At 48.0% G+C, this 21,799-nt stretch overlaps 2 protein-coding genes across 8 annotated transcripts in view; both read right to left on the bottom strand.

The window, feature by feature from the left end:
* Positions 1-695: 695 nt before the first annotated feature.
* Positions 696-14,952, bottom strand: sec31a (SEC31 homolog A, COPII coat complex component). 7 transcript variants are annotated; one of them, XM_047017827.1, is made up of 29 exons: positions 14,743-14,952; positions 14,029-14,108; positions 13,723-13,846; positions 13,236-13,431; positions 13,026-13,121; positions 12,742-12,882; positions 12,425-12,567; positions 12,199-12,298; positions 11,892-12,053; positions 11,593-11,745; positions 11,234-11,464; positions 11,060-11,134; positions 10,847-10,888; positions 9,011-10,159; positions 8,360-8,498; positions 7,841-8,019; positions 7,479-7,605; positions 7,181-7,326; positions 6,826-6,999; positions 6,428-6,652; positions 5,902-6,003; positions 5,146-5,251; positions 4,169-4,516; positions 3,549-3,584; positions 2,739-2,797; positions 2,270-2,518; positions 2,025-2,144; positions 1,711-1,782; positions 696-1,577 (listed from the first exon to the last, which is right to left on the bottom strand). In XM_047017827.1, exons 2-29 carry the CDS (start codon positions 14,105-14,107, stop codon positions 1,398-1,400), a joined length of 4,953 nt encoding a protein of 1,650 aa, XP_046873783.1. In that variant the 5' UTR covers position 14,108; positions 14,743-14,952; the 3' UTR covers positions 696-1,397. The 7 variants fall into 7 exon arrangements, with proteins under 7 accessions (XP_046873783.1, XP_046873784.1, XP_046873782.1 ...); XM_047017828.1 differs by lacking the exon at positions 3,549-3,584; XM_047017826.1 differs by lacking the exon at positions 3,549-3,584 and having other exon boundaries at positions 4,118-4,516.
* Positions 14,953-19,576: 4,624 nt separating this feature from the next.
* LOC124466156 (protein lin-54 homolog) overlaps positions 19,577-21,799 on the bottom strand; it is a 4,134-nt gene continuing 1,911 nt past the window's right edge. The window contains exons 2-7 of the mRNA XM_047017859.1: positions 21,570-21,699; positions 21,249-21,320; positions 21,044-21,146; positions 20,777-20,914; positions 20,274-20,476; positions 19,577-19,927 (exon numbers count right to left, since the gene is read on the bottom strand). Of these exons, the coding sequence (XP_046873815.1) occupies positions 19,726-19,927; positions 20,274-20,476; positions 20,777-20,914; positions 21,044-21,146; positions 21,249-21,320; positions 21,570-21,699 (848 nt within the window). The 3' untranslated portion in view covers positions 19,577-19,725. The remainder of the gene's footprint in view (positions 19,928-20,273; positions 20,477-20,776; positions 20,915-21,043; positions 21,147-21,248; positions 21,321-21,569; positions 21,700-21,799) is intronic.

A 21,799-nucleotide genomic window follows, 5' to 3' on the forward strand; every position in this document is an offset into this window, starting at 1 on the left:
TGCAGCCAATAGCGTGTCGTAGTCACAGTTGATGTGTTATTGATGTGAGATCTCAGACTTCAACGATGCAAAGAACTAATTAAGTTTTCTGTTGACCGGATTTTTTTATACGAACGCATGTTGGACATTGTGGTGAGATTCATGAGGTATAACTTTGCCTAATGTTTGTCATGTAGCCACACATACAATACACCCTGTATGAGTGCAATTCATTTGATTAGAAAACACCATGACAGACGAGGAATTTGTCAAAGCATTTATTACCTTAACTCCATGAAGACATGTAGCCTATATAGTATACACAAGCCTAATACATACTGCTGACAGGCAGAGGTGGTATAAAAAGCGAAAAGTTTTGTTATTGGCATAAGCAACTATAAGAACAGTACAAATTCTAAAACTCTATGACGTTTGTCCATGTTAGGGCTTGATCCAGACAATTGACAATTAATTGCTAACGATAAGAATGCTAGAGATTCTTCTGAGATGCATATCATTAAGGCTATCAGGCACATGCCTGTTCCCAGTCTGCAGATGGCTTTGGGGGTACAGTATCACTGTCCAGAAGGCTCGTGACTCATAAAGCGTCTCGGACCAGTAAGTAATGTGACGTCTACGTGCCATTTATGGCCATAAAAAGGCAAACAAAACCAAATTTCTCTCCTAAAGCAACTCATATTAAAACAGCGAAGCAGCACATTTTAAATAAATACTATTTATTGAAAATATTGCATGTTGTTGGTCTTAAACAAAAAAAGTGTTTGTCTTGTTTAAACATAACAGAGACTGTGAGGACTGTTGGATTGCAGATTGCAGACTCAAGCCACTCTCTCTCTGGATTTTAATGCTAATCCAACTGAACAATTTGACAATGATTCCAAGGCTATTTGAAGCGTGCATTCCTTTTCATACAAGTTTCTTTGCTTGAGAAGAGGTCGATCCCCATTGCACTCTGCTCTGTATGAATAGCATGATTACAATTAAAAAAATTACATCTAACTGATAAAAAGAACAAGACATGACCTTAAGATTGTGATGAGTCGTGTTGTGTGAAGATAAAAAATAAGACTGGCAAGAGGTTGGTCCTATGTTACTGTGGTGGTACTGATGTCTGGTGTCTGGGATGAGGGAGGACTGACCATGCTATACTGACACGAGGAGGGAGGAAAAACACAAAAACAGTTACTGGATCAATCCCTTCGTTCTTAAGGAAACATATCGGTAACCACACGGAAACCTCAGTGACACAAAGATCTGGCTATCACACCCGCATCTACATCCACAGGCTCCAAAAACTCCATACTTCCCTGTTATCTCTATGACATCATCTCAAGCGTCTGATTGGTCTCCGGTCCTGTTCTAGACCGGGTCAGGTGATCGGGAGCCCCCTTTTTTTCTCAGACCCCCAGTCGGTTGGCTTGTGTGAGCACCACCTTCAGAACAGGCATGAAGGCCGAGGTCTCACTGAAGTTGTTGGTGCTAACGATGTGGGTGTGGATGCCCAGGCCCTCCGTGTAAGACCGAGCCTCGATGCTCCTCACCATGTTGTGCAGTCCACCTACAATGGCTGGCGAGAGCTGAAGAGAGGGAGAAATCAACGGTCAGAATGGTTGACCCCCCGGAAACCATTTGAATATTTTCCTAATAAAGCTAACATTTCCTGGTAGGAGTTTCCGTCTACTTGTGACTGACTGGGAAGGTTAGACTCACAGTCTGCTCTCTCAGCTTGTCGTAGAGAGCCTCCAAGCGCTTGTTGGCATCGTCGAGTTTCCTCTTGGTTTGCTGTGGGGCAGAGAGATGTGGCGATGACACGTCAACAATCTTTCCACAAACAGAACATCCCGACTGTGCCGATTCACAGTAGGAAACCTTTTTTCATAACTAAGGATACAACGCAAATACAAAACTCGAGTGTTTTCAACTGTACAAACGGTGTTGAGTGTTGCTAAGGTTGACAGTTGACGCTACTTCTACTGTTGGCGTTGCTATGGCAACTTTGATCCGTAAATAAAAGGAGAACCCACAGGGTCGTTGGCAGCTGCCAAACACTTCTGGATGAGGCCCTCAAACGTGCTCTTGAGGACCAGGTGTTCATCTGGGATTGGCTTCTTAGTGATTTTCTCAGCAGGGATGGACTGCAGGGGCTGAGAGGAGCAGGCACAGAGAAAGGACAGACGTCAGAGAACACAGAAAGATCCTCGGGAAGACCACAGAACTGTAACAAGAACTGAATAAACACAGAGCGATTCTGCTCGTAGGAGACGTGAACCTGTATGACGTCTCCGATGGGGGCTCCAGGGGCTCCTTCCACGCTGGTCTGGGGCAGGGCGGGGTTCATGGGTTGGTGGGGGAGGGGCTGCTGTTGCTGCATGCCTGGGTAGGGGGCCTGGAGCCCCGGCTGGCCGTGGACCACGGGCTGGGGGGGCATGGCGGGGACCTGCTGGGCCTGGGGGTCCCCTCCGAGGGGGGACATGATGGGGGCTGTGATGGGGGCAGGGGGGGTGTAGTTCTCTGGAACCTGGAGGTCGGAAGGTTGAGAGAAAATGTTTGGTGAACTTGGTGAGGTTTTTTTTGGTAAAAACGCATGTAACGCAAGCGAATCAGATCGTATTGAATACAGGGCTGTCACAGCGAAACCCTTTAGGGTGTTAGAATCCTGGTGGTTTGAACTCCCTTCTGAGGGGCAACGTTAGCTGGTGCTGCAGAGCCATCTGAGAGGGCTGGGCAGACCTACTCACCTTCTTCTTCTTGGGCACCCTGCTCAGCGCCGGGGGGTCGTTCCAGCCGTTCTGGGGCCCTGTGGAGAAGCAGAGGAGACCGGATCACCCATCTGTCTCCCACCTCAGCCAGCGCACCGCAAACTGGCTCTAACGTCATCACCATGACAACGCCAGAACCGGCACGCGAGCTGTTCCAACCTCCCTGCCGGAGGGGTGTGTCTCACCGAGCGTAAGGAGGGGTATTGGTGATGATCAGTAAATTAGGTCAAAAGTAATTAGGGCAAAGGTTCATGTATATTTGGACGACAGGAGAGGCTACATGATCATTATGGATTCAACGCACACATTTGTCTTTGAAATTCAACGCAGCTGATAGTAAAAAGCTGCATAAAGTTCAATTAAAGCACTTGAAATACACGCATGTCTATGTTGTCTCGCATTTGAGCCTAGACCCCGACCATAATCATGATTCCTGTCTGCCATTTCCATCAGGGTAATGACTGCCCTAAATCGCCATGCAAAGCCCTCATCCTTCTATAGCAGAAAGACTGCATAGTCCGACTGCCTTGAAATCTGGGTCAACATCCATATCATTATATATAAATGTATCAAGGCATGTGGTTTTAATGTTGAAAAAAGGAAATCCAATTTTAGCAACCATTCTCAGTCCAAACATGAAACACACATCATTACAATATTCACAAGTACTCGACTTTGCTTAAATTTTTGGGGATCCAATCGATTATGCGCTCAGGACAGTGAGGTGAAACAGTAATCGTCTAGCAGTAATTATCTGCTGTAGCAAAGCCAAGCTGTCTTTGAATTCACCTTCCATAAAACAGTCTGTGTCTGGATTAAGTCCCCCTGTGGAACACACATTATTAAGCACATACTTAACATTAGCACAAAAAACAACACTCTGTTAAAGAACAGCACCATGTTCGGTCTTAACAGTACTCTAGAGGCTCCTTATGGCCAGGGCTCTTTGCACACCTAACACCTGGATGTGTTCAAGGCCACAGTGGGGCACGTTAATGGCTAACCAGGCTCGTTCCAGGCGGCAGCTGAGATATGCTAGCTCAGCTGTTCCAAGTCCATTGAAAGGAAGGCGAGGGGAAAGCTAGCGACAACAGCAGCTGTTAAATGCCACTGGCCCGCCCTAGCTTCGCTACGTTATGCACCGTCAGCAGGTGTCCGCCCGCCTCCCCTGAAATATCCCTCACCCTGGCCATGCTACACCGTTCCACAGCACCTACAAGCCATAAAGTCTTCCACAGTTTGTTTTTGAGATATTCATCAAAAGCACAAGTTGTGTTTGTGTGTGTAACTAGGGAGCCCCCTTGACTACGTCAATCAAGATGACAGACGGTCGGCGGCTGGGCGGAGCCAGTGCAGACCTGTTCTCTGAGAGGCCGGGATCTGGTCGGGGGCGGGCTCAGGCAGTGTACCTGAGGATCCTGTCGGTGGCGGAGGAGGCATGTAGGAGGAGGGCGATCCAGGCCCGCCATGTTGGAAAGAAGCGCCGGAGGAGGAGGACAGAGGAGAGAAGGCGGAAGAAGCCGTGGGAGAGAGAGGGTGAGGAGAGGGGGGCTGGCCCGCGGGGGGGCCGGGGTAGCGCGGAGGAGGGGGGCCGGGCGGAGGGGGGCCGGGCTGCATGTACTGAGCCCGGAAGCCTGGAGCGGGGGCAGGGGGGCAGCAGGAGGAGGCAGGGGGAAGAGGGGCAGCAGAGTATTGGAGAGGCTGATAGATAGTTGGTGCACCAGCTCCAGGTTGGAACTGGTTGACCTGGTGGTAGGCTGGGGTTTACCAGAGAGACAAGAGAGAACAGATGCTGTTAGAAACAGATGGGGCACAGCCAATACAGTTGACAGTGATTTTAAACATGCATGTTGACAAGTTTAGTTTAACGTAAAAGTCATTTTCTTCGATACAGATCGATACATGCGATTAATCTGAATGTAAAGTCGTAGGAACATCAGGCAAACAGTGTTTCAGGATAATACATCATGCAGATGAGATCAACATTCTAATCTCAGTTTCTTGAAACTTCTGACAGTGAGTTTGATGTTTTGGGGTTGGAAGCCTCACAGGAAAGACTGAAGAAATAAAGGTAGAGGATGTCGTCAGGAAAACCAGCATTCTCTGCATGACAATGCTTGGTGGTTTAATTTGGGAAATTAAAAGAGGAGAGAATGTGGTTTATCAAAGGGCATTTCAAAGTCTGGAAACTTTGTCCTTTCACTCCAAACCTCCAGGTGGCAGTAGAAATGCGTGTGACGTTTCCTACTGGGATTTAATTCTGCAAATTCTTGCAAACGAGGACCACACAGTCAAAAATGCCCTTTAAGAGAGCAAGCAGAAAACCTGGCTCTCTCCGAAACCAGGACTCTGCTGACCTGTGACGGGGGTGCATGGAGACACTTACGCTGGTACTGCTGGGAGTACATGTAGGATGGAGGGGCGGCAGAGGCCTGGGGTGGAGCTGCTGTTCCCGGGGCCTGCATCCCAAACCTGGGCTGGCCGGCCTCCACCTGCAGACACACAGGAAGACGACTCAGCTCTCAGACTGACGGGACGGACGTCCCCGGAGATGGGGCTCCGGTTTGGATCCCCTCCCGCCCCCCTCCCTCCCCCTCCCGCCCCCCTCCCTCCCCCTCCCGCCCCCCTCCCTCCCCACCTCCCACCCCCTCCCGCCCCCCCCTTCCCCTCCAAACTCGGGGGAAACACAGGGTGGACTGGGTTAGCGAGGGCGGCGTGCCAATGTTATCATCTAGGAGGCATTCTTCTGCTGCGTGTCAGAAAATAGTTGTCTCTCCGACGAGGGCGTCCCCTCCTGGAACAGCTTTAGACTCCTGGCTGTGTCCACAACATGTGCTGGCTCTGGGGTCTACGCATGAAACAAGGGTGTAACGGGCATGCAGAACAGCTAAGGGACAGGAGGGGAGGGGGGGTAACATCTGCAAGTATACGTGTCACATGTGGGACACCTGGGCTCGTCTACAGCCATGCAGGAGGGTCTGGGGGGGGGCTGGCTGAAGGGTGAAGGGTGAGGGGTAGGGCAGACCAGGGGGAGTATAGGTAGCAGTGAGTTCCGTGGAGGGGGGGGGGGGGGGGTGCATGTGTGTGGGTTTGTATATAGAAGCTGGTCAGAGCCGTGGCGAAGGGGGTGTGGTCAGTGTACCTTCTGGTCTGAGGCATGGGCTAGTTGAGGAGGAGGAGGGGCACTGGGGAAGCCTGTGGGGGTTTGGTTACTCCAGGAGGTGACAGTAGTCGCAGACCTCGCCTGGATCACACAGAGACCACACACACACACACCAATGACGGCCACTCAGCAGGTGAGAAACAACCAATAGGGACCCTCCCACACAGCCAATCAGCTGTCACGGCCGGAATGGAAGACGCCAGAGGCCCAATGAGGTGGGAGAGGAACACAGATCGAGAGCATCTCCATGAGAAAACAGAACATCCCTACTGAAGACAACCCAGGGAGACACAAACGTGGTCAAAACGTTTTTTTTTTTTTTTTAAGGAAATACCTTCAAATTCACGATATATATTCTAAACGAGAAAGCACACTTCCTTCGAAGTGAGTCGTGTCCCCACCCGATCCGGAACAAAAACCCATAATCAATATCCCTGAGGAATGCAAAGTTCCGTTAAGAAGCAGTGTTTGGTGTTTTGCCGTGTGTGGTGAAGTAGGAACCTACCGGCTGGTAATACTGAGACTGGGTGGGGCCAGCGCTGGGCACTGGGGCTGGAGCGGGCTGGGGCACCTGGGGCTGCCCAGGGTTGTAGGTCTGCCTGGGATGGGCTTCTGTCTGCTGGGGAGCAGGGGGCTGTGCCGGGGCCGGGGCTGGGGCCGGGGCTGGAGGAGCAGTAGCCTGCTGGCCGAGGGCCCGACTGAGGCGTTCGCGAAGCTGCTGCACGGCGGCCTGACGGACGACAAACAGAGCATGTACCCTCAAGAGGTGCTCAGAACCCAGCAGACGGAGGTAAAGAGGAGGCGTGGTCAGGTCCAGCAGGTTTCCTAGGTAACCCCAGGGGCTACCTGTGCTGACATAGTGTCGACGCCGTGGTGAGCTGCAGGGTCAGTCGGTTTGTTTACCTGGTTGGTGTTGTCGGGTAGGTAGGCCAGGGCTGTGTCCAGGCTGCCCTGGGAGGCCAGGAGGCTGGAGTACTGACTCATCTTCTCAGCCAGCAGAGCGCCCACCACCGAGGAACCAGAACCCTGGCTTCGCTCCACCGCCTGGCGCAGCACCACCACCTTCTCCACCAGGTCCTGACACACACACACACATAAACTTAGCCAGACTCAAAATACACAGGAACACTAGTTGACATAATCCAGCACACACACACACACACACACACACACACACGCAAACACAAACTTAGCCAGACTCGAAATACACAGGAACACTAGTTGACATAATCCAGCACACACACACATACACACACACCTGGAGGGAGAGCGGGCATTGGCCATCCTGAGCTTTAGTCCAGCAGGAGACCAGCTTCTCCAGGTTACCGGCGCAGATGTAACACAGGCAGGCCTGAGCCTGCAGCTGGTCCTCCTCTGCTGCCTCCAACCTGGAGCCCATCATACCTGAGGAGAACAGCACCTTCATCACCACCATCACCTTCATCACCACCATCACCACCCTCAACCATGACAGACGAAGTTACAGAGGAACGTGGCTTTAGAGACTTGTTCCTGCGCTAGAAAATAGTCAAAGAGACCCGAGAGCTGATTCTAACCACAGAGGGAGGAGAACTCGTCGGGCTGAGCGTAGGTCATGACTGCAGCCAGAGCTTCTTTCCAGCTCTGCAGGTCGCAGGTCTGCAGCACGTCACGCCAGTCCTTCGTCACCACGGCGCTGATCAGCTGCAAGAGATGATAGGTCAATCAATAATCAATATACATAGTAAGAAGAAGAAGAATCTAAAATACACAGCAACAACAACATTTCTAAACCATCAACCATTTCTATTCACCATCAAGATGTATAATACATACTGTATAAAATACAGTTACACTAACACTGTGGTTAATACTTTAGGTATCGTTACTAGTCGTTACACAGACGGCTGTAGTGTTTCGGCCGTGTACAAGGCGTTACCTTGGTGATCTTGCTGTGGGTCTTGGTGAAGTACTTTTTCTGCGTCTTCTCCAGGAGCTCCGCCCCTCCAGCGATGGCAAGTATGATGCTGTCGGCCATGCGGTTGTCGTGGAGACAGAGTTCCACCGCCCCCTCAAAGTCGCCGGTCAGCAAAGCTTGGGTGATCAGTCCATCTACATCTGCAAATAGAAAAAAAACTGCACCGTCATCCACTGTTGTTGATCGGTTTTATGTGGCAAAGAACAGGCAAGTTTGTACATTTACATTTATCAGACACTCTTATTCAGAGCGATTTACAGTAAGTACAGGGACATTCCCCCGAGGCAAGTAGTATGACTTGCCTTGCCCAAGGACACAACGTCATTTGGCACGGTCGGTAATCGAACCGGCAACCTTCTGATTAACAGCTCGATTCCCTGACCCCCTGTTTCCGTACGACCAGGCGGTACGCTTCATGGCGTTTTCGTCTGATATTTCAGCAAAATACATTTCAACAAGAGAAAAATAAATCATGTTTACCTTGACTGACTCTGAGGTTGATGCCTGCCTCTACTGAGCCAGGGCCTGTGATTTCTTCCACAGTCTCCTCTGCTGGGCTGCTCTCTGCCTCCACTGGTGCTGCCTCCACTGGTGCTGCCTCCACTGGTGCCGTCACCTCCTGAGCGACCAGAGAAACGGTCACTTCTGGGGGAAAGGCATCATTTCTCCTCGCCCAATCAGATTACTGGGACCCAGCACTTATTAAGCCTTATCTTACCATAGATATATGTAATAACAATTCAAATATTGATAATTTTACAACCCAACATTTCACAAACCATTTGTAGCCTATACAAAACAAAACAACAGCAACAGATAGGTTCAAGTCAACCCCAGAGAGAAAGATGTTAATGACGAAAATATAATCAAAGCAATAACTAAGAAAGACAATGTGTAATGCAGATAGTTAGAGTTAAGTAAAAAGCGTACTAAAAAAAGCCACCATGATTCCAATAAAAAAAATTGTTATCATATAAATATTTGATCATATATCGTATCGTAGCATATCGTATCGTAGCATATCGTATCATTATCATATCGTATCTTTTTTTTTTCGTATCAAGTATCGTATCGCATGTTTCAGATGGTAAACTCTCTGGGAGTGGACTGCGGGGGGTCAGGGGGAGGTACCTCCTCCAGAGGGATCTCCTCCTCCACATGGAGGGGCTCCACAGCACTGGGCTCAGTCTGGACCTCCCCGTCACTCGCCTCGGGGGTCTCTCCTTCCGGATCCACTTCTGGCTCCAACAACCCTGCCGGAACCTCAGCCTCTGGGGCCGGGGTCTCTTCCGGTTCCACCGCTGGCTGCAGGTTTGCTGCAGCAATGAGGTCGAACGCTGCCTCGGGGGGGAGGTCAGCTGAGAGGTTGAGGCCGGAGTCCACTAAAGGTGGCAGGCTGATCGGGGGAGCCGGGTCCAACTCGGCTACTGGTTGCAGGTTAAGTGATGGTGTGGGATCAAAATCAGGCAATAGCTGTAGACCGAGGGAGGACGCAGGGTCGAAGTCGGGAACTGGCTGTAAGTTGACTGAATTAGTGAGGTCCAACTGAGGCACAGGCTGTAGCAAGTCAACTTGAGGCGTCACGCCAAACTGATCGAATACAGAAGCAGGCTGCTGCAGGTCAATGTGGTCAAACTGAGAAAGTGGCTGCAGATTCACAGGAGGTTCAAGATCAAACCCGGTGACAGACAGCAGCTCAGCAGAGGCACAGAGACTGGGGGTAGAGAGGCTAGGGTCAGGCTGGATTTGGAGAAGGGCAGCGGGCGCTAGCGCAGGGTCAATGCTGAGGTCCAGGAGAGGAGCAGAATGAGGGGCAAGCACAGGAGCAGTGAGGTCACTAGCGAGGAGGAGGTCATAATTTGAATCAAGCTGGAAACCAGGCTCAATCAGAAATTCAGAGGGAAATTTGACAACAGGTTCTGGTGCAGGAGGTTGGGAGGCAAATTCAACAACAGGTTCTGGTGCAGGAGGTTGGGAGGCAAATTCAACAACAGGTTCTGGTGCAGGAGGTTGGGAGGCAAATTCAACGACAGGTTCTGGTGCAGGAGGTTGGGAGGCAAATTCAACAACAGGTTCTGGTGCAGGAGGTTGGGAGGCAAATTCAATGACAGGTTCTGGTGCAGGAGGTTGGGATGGAACTTCAACTACAAGTTCTGGTGCAGGAGGTTGGGAGGGAAGTTCAACAGATTGTAGGACAGGAGGGTGGAGGTTGACTTGGGGAACAGCGTTGAGCCCAGGATCAGGACTGAGTCCAGTAACAGCAGCAGCAGCAGAGGGAGGCTTCAGCAGGTTTGAACAGCAGGAAAGAGGGAGGGAGGAGGCCGGATTCACAGAGCATTCAGCACAGAAAAGGCCTTGGGTTTACATTAAATCATAATCACGGAGATACAATCACTCAAGTAATAGAAGAGATTGTAAAAAGATTAGGCTTAATTCCAACCAAAATGTTGAATTTCGTCAAAGTAATCTTTGGTAAAAAAACACTTCTCTTACATTTTTGTCTGTGTGTTGATATGTGCTTTTTTAGATGTATATAAAAACTGTGTAACTAGTTCTTCAGATCGTATCCTCAGGAGGATATTGTTATTCTTACAGTGTTTGTGACAGGTTCCTTTATCGATTCAAGCAGTGAGAGAAGTATTTTTTCCAGATTTATGTCCAGCAAATAAATCATTGATGAGCAAAAGGAAATGCAAAAATCACCCAAGACACTAAGCAGACGGAGATTTTTCACAAAACTTTAGTTTACAGATTATGTTCCCTCTGGTCAGGAACAAGTCATTTTGTAAGACAACTTTAACTTCCTCAAATTGTTGTGTTTTGCAACACCCTTTGCACACGGCTTCATAAACCAGACTACGTTGACAAAACAAAACATTTTAGGCTAAAGAGGAATCGTTTAAGTATGTAACCACCCTGTGTAGAGAGGTTACTGTGTGTATTAAGAGCAAAGCTATGACACCTTACCTTCTCTGGCTGAACAGGTTTCTCTTCTAGTGCTGCTGCTATCTGCACACAAGCACAGCACAAGTAACTGGGTCTGTCAAGTCAATTAATGCAAATCTCTAAACCCCCTAAAAAGTCAGGTAGCAACAAGTCACTCTGGATTCAATCTGTGGACAATCTCACTGAAATGAGGAAATAACTATTACTTTTAAGGACTGGTTTGTGAATACTCACCTTTAAAGCTAGTTCTTCCTTCTTGTAGCCTAGAAGCTCCAAGTATTTACCCCGAGCATCATCCTCAAAGTTCACCTGGGAACACAAAACGTTTTACGTTATTCTCCGCTTTCTACAATAAGCCATCGTGCCACAATTCACATACAAAGTCACTTTATGATTTACAACTCCCACCTTTAGGAAAGACCAGATTGTTCTCTCAAACTCGTTCTGGGCTGCTGCGATCTTCGCCTCACAAAAATCGACAAAGTTCCCGGAGCTGAGAGTCATCTGTAGCTGGCCTGACCTCTTTAAGAAGGCCGTCTCTGTGACGACCTGGCTGACGTGAACCAAGTGTGCTGTGGTCTGCTGTGGTTGCTGTGGGTTTAGCTTCAGGTTCTCCAAAGACACCAGCTTCCCACCAAACTACACAAGACACAAGCGACCACAGTGAGATGATACTGTCAGCTTGAAGCAGGTGTTGTGGGAGAGTTTGTTCATCAGGCAGTGTTGGCATGAGTGAAAAAGGTAAACAAATAGAACTCAGAACTCACAGCGAAGGAGGCACCAACAGGCCTACGGATCCATTTCGGGGGCTTCTTCAGGGGGGTGATTGTGACAGGGGCAGCGGGGGTCTGGGGCATCTGAAGAGGGGGCAATGTCTGGCCCGTCCCAAACGGATCCATGTTCCCAAACGAGGAAGTGATCTGGAAAAAAGAGACCCAGTGCCCAGTCAACCTTAAGACAAGCAAAAACCTCTAAACGCCTGGAAAACACAACAAAATGTTAACCAGATTTATCCGTCTGGATTTGAATGTCTTTTTTTTCCTTCCACAACTGCTCCACCACCCACCTGGTCTGCCTGCCTCTGGGTATGGGCCTGGCTGCTGCCCCCCATGATGGAGTAAATGCCGATGTGTCCGTCAAAAGCTGCGGCCGAGAGCACCGCAGGGTTCCTGGGACACCACTGGATGTCGAAGCACCACTGGGTGCTGGTGGGCAGCTCGTACAGAACCTGTGGAAACACCACCAAGAAGGTCCCCGATGCGTCAGAGAAGTGAGGGCATACTTGCGGTGAAGCAGGACCTCTCCTACAAAGCTCTTGATTTCAACGGGTTTGTGAGGTTGAGAAGAGGAGGGTTAAGAGTTTTGAATCTCACCTCAGCAGTGTTGGGGTTCCAGCACAGAATCCTGTTGTCCTTTCCACAACTCAGAAGCAGTTCAGGGTCAGCCAAACTCCAGGCAATAGCAAGGACACCCCTATACAAATGGACAGACGCCAACACTTCCTAAGTACCGCCATATTACAAAGATCACACAACAACTCACGCTAGGTTACACGCTACGGACACCTTTCTGGTAGGAATAAACTATGCTCAGGTTTACCTCGTGTGGTTCTCCAGGATCTTGAAAGGAGAGGTGGCGAAACGCAAGTCCCACATCTGAATGACAGGCATGCGGTCGTCCTCTGACGCCAGCACTAGCTGCGTGGCCACTTCCGGGTTCCAGGCCAACCCGGAGCAATGCATCTGGGGAATGCAAGCGCACGCTCAAACGCCACGCTCAAACGCCACTCACGCACACGGGGTCAGAACCACCCAAGGTGATTCCCCCCTAAAAGATCCATCCTCCCACAAGGACACACGGACGAGACCAGGAAGCGAAGGAAACGAAACGGCAGACGCCCCCCCCCTCACACTTACCCTGTTGCTATGGTCGCTAACTTTGATGATGAGGTCGTTCTTGCGGAGGTCCCAGACGGAGGCTCGTCCGCTGGGGCTGGCGGAGGCCAGGATGTGTTGCACCTGTCGGTTCCACGCCACACAGCTGATGTCCTCCAGGGGCTGTTCAAACACACACCGACCACACACCAACGGTCAAACAATCGCACAGGGTGGGCAATAGCGGACCCTCCTGGAGAATATACGTACACACACACAAAAAAATGATGGATAAAGTAACAAGAGATTTGGAGAATGTCTGTTACCTGAGTTTTAGGTCCCGGAGTCATCGGAGATCCAAAGTTATTCAGGTCCCAGATGTAAATTTCCGATTCATTCCCACCTGAGGCAACCAGGTTTGTCTGTTTGACAGAAGAAAGAGAGCCTTGGTTAGCGGTAGCACTTGTAAAATATCAGTAAGACCAGGTCAACATAGGCCCGATGTCTGTCTGTGGTCTGGAAGGAACTGAGCACACCTGAAAGGAGTTGACGTCCAAGGCTCTCACGGGGCCCGTGTGCTTGTTACTCTGGGTGATGATCACATCGCTGTCCCCAGCTACGATCTTGGCAGGGTCGTACAGGATCACGTCCCCATTTTCTCCCCCTGCGATCAGGACTCCAGATGGGTGACTCCCTTCCATCCCATGGGGACCCCACACCAGTTTGTGATATCTGGGTAAAAAAAACAAAGATGTGAGAGCAGTGCAGATCCAGGAAGTGTGTATGTTGATTAACTGTGTGATGATTATCTGCTAGGCTGGATGTGTGTGTGTGTGTAGTAGCCAGGGGTGCGGGTTTCGTTACACATTTGTTACACACTTTTGAAAAACTACAAATCTGTGCGCCCACGCTGTCATTCTTTTTCCAAAGAAAATTATTCTCAATAGCCGCATCTTCAGTCATTAAAAGTTAAGAGTTGTCCTTGCCACATTTGAAAACAAACATGCTCCCCTGGTGGCCTACCTATGAGAGGAGGAGTAGGTTCCACAGGACTTCATGTCCAGAGAGGGCTCGGCCAAGTCCAGCTCAAAGATCTCCAACGAGGCATTGGTGCTAAAGCTGGCATCTAGCTGTTGGGCTGAAGTACCTAAACAACCAGCATAAAGGTGGCTCACTGTAAAACGGGTAGAAAACTCAAAATAACAACTGAATACGGAATGTTGCAATCTTCATCGTGGATGAGTGTGTTCTTCATGTGAGAGGAGTAGAAAAGAAGTTGAATGTTAGAAAAACTAGCTAGAGCCTGTCTAAAAGGCCTAGGTTACATACCCGCTGCCAAGTACACTGGATGTTGCTGTGCAGGACTCCAGCTCTGGATCGCCGTGCGATTGATCTCTTTGAGCTTCATCCTAAATGAACAGAACATTACGTTTTCCAATCATAACGACTATTGTCAAACATGCTACTAACTTGACTTTAACCTGTATTACATTAGTACACATATCGTTTGTGTTTGCAGATACAACATGCCCGCACTGGGTTATAAAACTACTGGTAGTTAAAGGTAACTAACATGCTAAGATGAAGGGAGAGTCTATAGGGGGCAAAGGTGTATTTAATTGAGGCCACAACCTGAATCGATTTTGCGAAATGTCATTCTTCATTTAAGTAACATTAATTACCAACTCATACGATACTATAGCACGAAGACATAGTTTAGTCAATGGGCTATACCTAGGTAGTTATTAATTGTACGCTACGTACGTAAGCCAGAGACTTAAGTTTGCTAGCTACATAAGCCACGCTTTACTATGTAGCATAGCCTCTGTAACTACAAATTCTGACATTCTTGGACAGCAATGACAAAGCGGCAATGACAAATTAATGTACAAAATGTACAGTATTTAGCAATGTAATGTATTGCAGCTGCAATTTCCTTCAATGAGCGATATGCAGCCATAAGTCAAATAGCTAAGCTAGCTACACAGCTTCATAGAAAAAACAAACGGTTATTTGCTCATACTTGGCTTCGGATTCACTTACTTTCCCAAGTCTGTTCCTTCTTACAACGTAAACACACACATAAAAACAAATGACATGCAACTTTTCTTCGCTGGAGTCCCTTTGTGATTATTTAAATGTCACCAAACGAAGAGGACCGCTGCCGGCTGTAAACTGGATACAATTCCACGTCCCCACACTGCCCTCCATCAACGTGGCATAATAGTCCCCTCCTCCAAAGTAGTAAGCAAACCCTTTCCGGTGGACGTGGGCCTGAACATTTTGTACCAGTAAACATTCTTCATGTACGGTAGATTCAACCATTGAATCTAGCGTGACATTGCATTCTTTAAATGGTTATGGAGGTAGTAAAGACAAAGATGGATATTAGAACGTAGTCAGATTTCCCGTGTTTTGATATTGCACATTACACTCGGGGTTAACTCAACTCCGCTCCTTAAGTAATAGCACAACATTAAAGTAGTTGCACCTACATTCCCTACAAAGTATCATTAAAATGCTAAAGTATATAAATATACCAAAACGTCATGTGGTCAGGGCTTTGCAGACCTTGCCACACGTGGTTATGCACAAACATGAAAGCAACGACACAAGAACTTAAAAAAAAAACATGTTTTTATTGTCACGAAGAGGTCAATAGGAGAACAGGTTTCTGGCACCTCAGGTCTAGTTGGACATCCCACTTTCATTTATCTGTTAGGGACATGAAGAAGAATGTCAATTTTTTTTTTTTTTACAAACATGGGTTATGTTACCGAAATGTAAGGTAGACTGCACCCTCATTTATGAACAAATTAATCTTTCCCAAACATGTGAATAGGTCAGATGGGTAGTGATTGATCTAATCATTGGGACAGTCAACTTCCACTTTGAATAAATCCAATTACCTTCCACATTTGAAAGTAATGTCTACATACCTTGGACATAACTTAGACAGAACTATATGGTGGCAGGTGCACATCTTCTACCTGCAAAAACAAGTTAAGACAGTTATCCTCAAGGTATTTTCCAAAACGGAAAACTTCCCATGCAACAATATAGTGCTGTTGGTGTGCACCAATGCTAGGATTCGTGTCCTGGTTTTGCACTTGATTTGTATATGTCCTCATAATAATACAACAAAATAATCATAAGAGTTCATGATGTGAACAGCAAAAAGATTTTAAAATCACCGGACAACTGGTCATTATTCACCCAGACGATACTAAATGACTTACCTCATCCATTTGGTCACAAACGTGGCAATATTTCAGAATCACGGCATCATCTGGAGTTGGAAATTAAAGTTATGTACTTAAACTTCATATGTGGACTCGTCTTAATTCCACTAAGCGTCCTCATATACAAAATGGTAATCACAATTTTTCATGATGTGAACAGCAATAAGATTTTAATCATTGGGCGACACAACTCTAATATTATATAATAACCATCAGGACTCTTACCGATTCTTACTTAACGATGTGGCGTCCGCAACAATCCCGCTGAAACATTGCAGGGCCTGTAAAATATTAAATTATACTGTTAATACTAGGACCTTCATCATTTCACCACGTGCTAGTAAACTGGTGTCGTACTTCGACTTGGCAAGTGTCCTCATATCATAAAATAGTAATCACTGTTGATCATTATGTGAACAGCAAAAAGATTTTGAATCATAAGACACTTAATTTGTTTTACTCCAGTCTACTTTTTCAGTACAGTGAATGACGTTAGAAGTCAATTCTACGGCCATTTACTGAAGACTTACCACTCTAGCTAGCTAGCCCACCAGCAGGAGCTGGCGGCCTGGTTTCCACCAGGCTAGCCATGGAGGCTGGATAATTCAGCTTTGTGTGAAATATTCTGGAAGCATCTTGGATGACATTTTCATGTCAAGTTCACATCTTGATTCTTGTGTCTCATCTTATTGCGCGCTAGCTGGTCAATGAAATATAATACAATCGCCGAACTACACTACAGAAGCCACATGGACGATGCCGAGATTGCTGACTGAAGTCCTTATTTGCCGCAGGGCAATGTGGGTAATCACCACAGGAAATACGTAATGTGATGTTAGGATGAGTTAGTTGCTCCAGAGCCTGTTTTCAGAGGATGTCTAAACCTTAAACAGGCTCTGCTGTTTTGCTCGCATAGTGTCTGTTTCTTATTGTTTGAATAATAAAACCATTTGTACTTGACATGGAAGTCATGCAATGTTGATTGTGTAATATTTTCTCTTGATGTTATGTTTGTTAATATGCAAAATAATAATAATTGAGAAATGAATGAAATTAAGAAAATGTACAGTATACAAATACCGAACTGTATAAATTTAATTTGTTTCATGGTATGCTTACAATTTACAATGACAACATCTTACATTTGACTTAATATACATTTTACAATTGAAAATAATTAAAAAGTACATAAATGCTGTGAGATATTTACTGTGTTATAGTGATGATGATAGATGTGACATAAATTAGACGATACCGGTCATGAAGAGGTTAATAGACTTCAGTTTTTTAAAGAAAAAAAACGAACAAAACAAAAAGTTTGAGTTAACCTAAAGTTACAGGCAACGGTCACGTAACATAGTCCAACAAAACGAACACTGCACAGCCTTTCCACGTCTTACGAGCAGGTAGCAGTGGTACAAATTAGGTTCAAAACGCTGCTATTGCAAATCATTTAAAAGGAATTACTGATAACTCGTGAACCTGCTAGAAGGTTGGTACAAAACGTTTCTAAGTTTGAATTTAAAGCGAACATCTGTATTCAAGAACTGAGCAAAAGTCTCTATAATTTGGTACTAGGTACTATAATTTGTTTTGCGTTCGTGCATTACTCCCAGGGAGAACTAGATCAAATATTTGGACTCGAAATTGACAGTGAGCCCTCTACACGAATTGTGCTTAACTTAAGGAAGCCCTTTTTAACCTACAAATGGGGTTTAATGTGAATATTGGAAAATGTCAAATTTATATCTTCGGACATTCTAGACAAGGTATCTTCAGTGCATAGGGTAGTTTAATTTCCTTCAAGGTGTTGATATCAGGGACATATCCGGGCGTGGCACTGTGTACAAGGACAACAGGGACACTGATGAGAGGAAACAGACGTTCAATGCCCTGAGCAGAGTGGGAACATAAGGCAAAAGTATTTTGTAAGAAATTCAACTTTTACACCAAATTACATCTTTTAAAACCAAACACACACAAACCCAAACACTCAGATGCAAACGTGAAAGGAGGTTTGCCAGCGGTCTTAAACATCGCTTCTTTTATCCATCCACTTCCCCTAGATCCTGTCAGGAAACACAGTGAGGTGCAGCGCATCAAGGCCATGTTCAAACGTGCACACAGATTCCTGCCTGAACATGTGAGACGGGGTGGGGGGGTTGGGGCGGCACGGCATGATCATGTTGCCGGGTCAAACACGGTGTTACCACATCCAATCGTTAACACTACAGGACACCGAAGGCACTCTAGTTTCAATACTCATGTCATTATGAAACGGTGGATTAGTTCCTTTGTTCAGCTGAACGAAGACCACTGGCTACTGCGTGCCGGCTACGACACCCCATAAGCTATTCTGTTGGACTCCTCATCTATACTATACGTTAATCAATTTATTGGCAATTTCATAGCGACTAAAAAAAACTCTTTAGTTGAGTAGATAAAAGATGTGTGTGAGCTCAATTTATGTACAAAAATAAGTTAAAATAGGAGAACCTAGAACTTTTAGCATCCACGTTTCCTTCTGAATACTTCAAAGGAGGATTCTTGATACAAGTCTTTGTGAAGGACCGTGAGTGGCTTCTGTTGTGTTTGTTGTTGCTGCAAAAGGAAATGATGTAGGCGACATGAGACCTTGTGGAAATGGCTGCCAAAACCAACACTTCCATCACCTACCCCCAAACAATGCATATCTTACCAACCCCAGTCAATCTGTATGCTACATAGCGAAAGTTGATCAACCAAAACATTCAAATCAGTTGTAGTGTAGCATGAAGGAGCAGCGAAAGTGATGACTTTGAACAGGTGTTGAAAAAACATGGCTGGACGAATAAATAGTCTTAAAGTGAGCGTTTCTTTGAGTTTACAGTCGAGGATAGTTCCTGTAGGAGGAAAATCATGATGGGATTTCTTGGCTCCTTCTCCAGCTTGAACTGGGATTTCTCCCCTCCTCTGCACTTAACTAAAAGTTAACATCGGATGAGAGAGAGAGAGAGACAAAGAAAATGGAAGCATGATAGGGTGAAGAGCGACACCTTGATGAGAAGAGAAAACAAAATTATGTTTTTGAGAAAAAAATTAAAATTTAAAAAAAAGTGTCCATACATAGTCATTGAAACATAAAATCCTCCTTCTCCTCCCATTCGACACAGAAAGTGACAATCCCAGTCAGAGGCTGTGACGAGCCAGGAACAAGGTCCCAACTCCTCTGGTTCGGACCGCAGACGATCTTCACAACCTGCTCTAACAAACTCCTTCGTCTGACAGAAGACTGAAGTCAAAGTTTCCTCTGACCAGCCCGCTCTTGCAGCCAGAGAGACCATCAGGGTGGATCCAAAACGGACCAGGAGAGACTAGCTGTGGCCCAGAGGTCAGTAAGCCCCCTGTAGTCCAGCCACTTCGCTGCGCTGACCAGCCTCGTCCACCTCGCCGATACCTCACCCGACTCACACAGTGCTCCGACGGAATCCCTCAGGTCTACCTGTTGCTGTGCGAGGCTCCCGGGGGTCAGTCTACCTGTGACCTCTGGTTCGACACCCAGCCGCAGTGAGAATCAGCGGAACCCCGAGAGAGCGGATGAGGCCATCCGCGTGGTACCCTAACCCCCCCCCCCCCCCCCCCCCCCCTCCCCAGCAGGGTCCTGAGGAGTGGGGGAGAGAGAGCAGGAACGCCCCTCCTACCCCCCCTCCCTCCCCTGCCGGCCCCAGTCCAGGCTCGCTGAGGGAGAGTGGGCGAAAGAGAGAAAGAGACAGAGAGAGAGAGAGCACGCCAGGTAGCACCCGGCCTAGCAGTGGATGGAGGGGCAGTCTGTTTTGGCCTTGCCGGCCGAGTTAATGACCCTCATGAGACAGCGTCCAAACTCCTCCAGGATCATCCTCTCGGCCTGGGCCTGGGGATGGTGCTCCTGCTCAGCCTGCTCCGCCTGCTCCAGCAGGCACTCGCACGTCGCCTCCGCCACCTCCTTCGTCACGAACGTGTAGGGCAACCTGACGAGAGAGGGAGAGAGACAGAGAGACAGAGAGAGGGAAGAGGGAGAGAGAGGGAGGGGGAGAGAGGGAGAGAGGGGGGCAGAAGGAGAGAGGGAGAGAGAGAGACAGAGAGGAGGGAGAGACAGAGGGAGAGAGGGAGACAGAAAGAGGAGAGGGAGGGAGAAAGAGAGACAGAGAGAGACGGAGAGATGAGTCGACAAAACCCCAGTGAGTTTCCCCACAGCGTCTGAAAGCACGCTTCTCCTCAAACTAGTCTGAGAAAACGCGACTGTTCTTGCATTCTACAGGGAGACATGGCTTCTTCTATCCGCTCTGCCACCTGGTGGCCACATGGTGGTCTTACCTCCCTCCTCCGCTGGCCATGGTGGGGGCGGTCCGTGTGAGCAGGTCGGAGATCTGGGAGGACAGCTTGGTCTTAGCAGCGGTCTGCTGCTGAACTCTGACCTCTGCCGCGTCTGCCAGGTGCATCAGGGTTTTCCTCTCGGGGCTCTCCTCAAAGTTCTTACAGCCAACGCACTTACAGATGGACGAGCACATGATCTTAGCCTGGGAGGGGAAACGTGTCGGGAAAAGAAGAAGAAAGGTTATGACTCGAGAGCACCTGGAAAAGGTTGGTTGTTAAGGTGAAAGGAGAGAGTGAGAAAGGAGAGAGCGAGAGAGAGAGAAAGGAGAGAGAGGGAGAGAAAGAGAGAGAGGGGGAGAGAGAGAGAGAAAGAGAGAGGAGAGAGACAGAGAGAGAGAGAGAGAGAGAGAGAGAGGAGAGAGACAGAGAGAGAGAGAGAGAGAGAGAGAGGAGAGAGAGAGGAGAGAGACAGAGAGAGGAGAGAGAGAAAGAGGACAACCCACCTCGTAACACTCGCAGTAGTTCTTCAGGCAGCCCGATCGCTTGCAGTTGCAGCCTTTGCTGTGCCGCCGATCCGACTCCCCCTGCTTCCCCTTCCCGATCTTGGGCTTGAAGGCCTCCGGGTTACGGTCCAGACACGTCTACGGAAACACACCACCTCAGTCTCAACCGTTTGAAACTCACTTCGGACCCCGATCATCAGATCGATCATCAGTCCTCAAGCACAGCCTCCAAGGGGGTTGTAACATTGAGACAAAGCGCTCGCTCACCTTAATGGCTTTTAATCTCTCCGTCTCGTGCTCCAGGTTGTTGAAGCAGTTCGTACAGTTGCAGTTATTGCAGAACTCTCCGTTGGCGAAACAGTCACAATATCTGCCGAAGGGGACAAGAGAACAAACGACAGTTGACCCCCGGAGGGGATGATGCAAATCACGGGCCAACAAAGACTGTTTTCATAGGCTGCCGGTCACTCACAGTTTGAGACACTGCGACTTGGTGCAGTTGCACGGTTTGCGAGGCCTCGAGGCCGCGTCTGACGTCGACAAGCTGAGGGGGAGGAGACAAGAGTTCTTTCAAGCACAGAAATGACAGTCTGGCCTTCCCCAGGCATTCTTCCACAGAAGAATACACATCCATAAAACAGGAAAACATCCACAGAAAACACCAACAACCAACATTCATTCTGAGGGAGAAAAAAAAAATCTCTCATTGTCGCCTCTATTCCTGGCAAGTAATGGGCGTGGTTTGGACTGTGCTGCAGGCTTAAACTGAATGGGCGTCATCGCTATTGCTTACCCGTTAACAGGAAGCCTGGCTTGGCTCTGGATGGATGTGGGCGCGGGGAAGGTGGCACTGCTGGCCAGGGTCACAAACGCCGACTGAGGGAGCTGGGGGGGAACCAAGACAGACGGAAAGAGGTTGAAAACTCAAGCAAGGGGGGGGGGGTGAGCGAGAAATCAAAACCACCTCGTGTTTCAAACTGTCAAAGGTAGAGATGGATGCGTGTGTTATCTGGGAGGCGGAGT

This window comes from Hypomesus transpacificus, unplaced genomic scaffold, assembly GCF_021917145.1.
Source record: "Hypomesus transpacificus isolate Combined female unplaced genomic scaffold, fHypTra1 scaffold_84, whole genome shotgun sequence".
Classification (NCBI taxonomy): domain Eukaryota; kingdom Metazoa; phylum Chordata; class Actinopteri; order Osmeriformes; family Osmeridae; genus Hypomesus; species Hypomesus transpacificus.

Bases quoted from the DNA above. Each gene is read 5' to 3' on its own strand.
- sec31a (XM_047017826.1), bottom strand. From the start codon at position 14,107: ATGAAGCTCAAAGAGATCAATCGCACGGCGATCCAGAGCTGGAGTCCT. The intron at 13,432-13,722 runs GTAGGCCACCAG...TTTTTTACCCAG, and splicing joins ACCTACTCCTCCTCTCATAG to ATATCACAAACTGGTGTGGG. The intron at 4,517-5,145 runs GTAAGTGTCTCC...GGTAAACCCCAG, and splicing joins GTACTCCCAGCAGTACCAGC to CCTACCACCAGGTCAACCAG.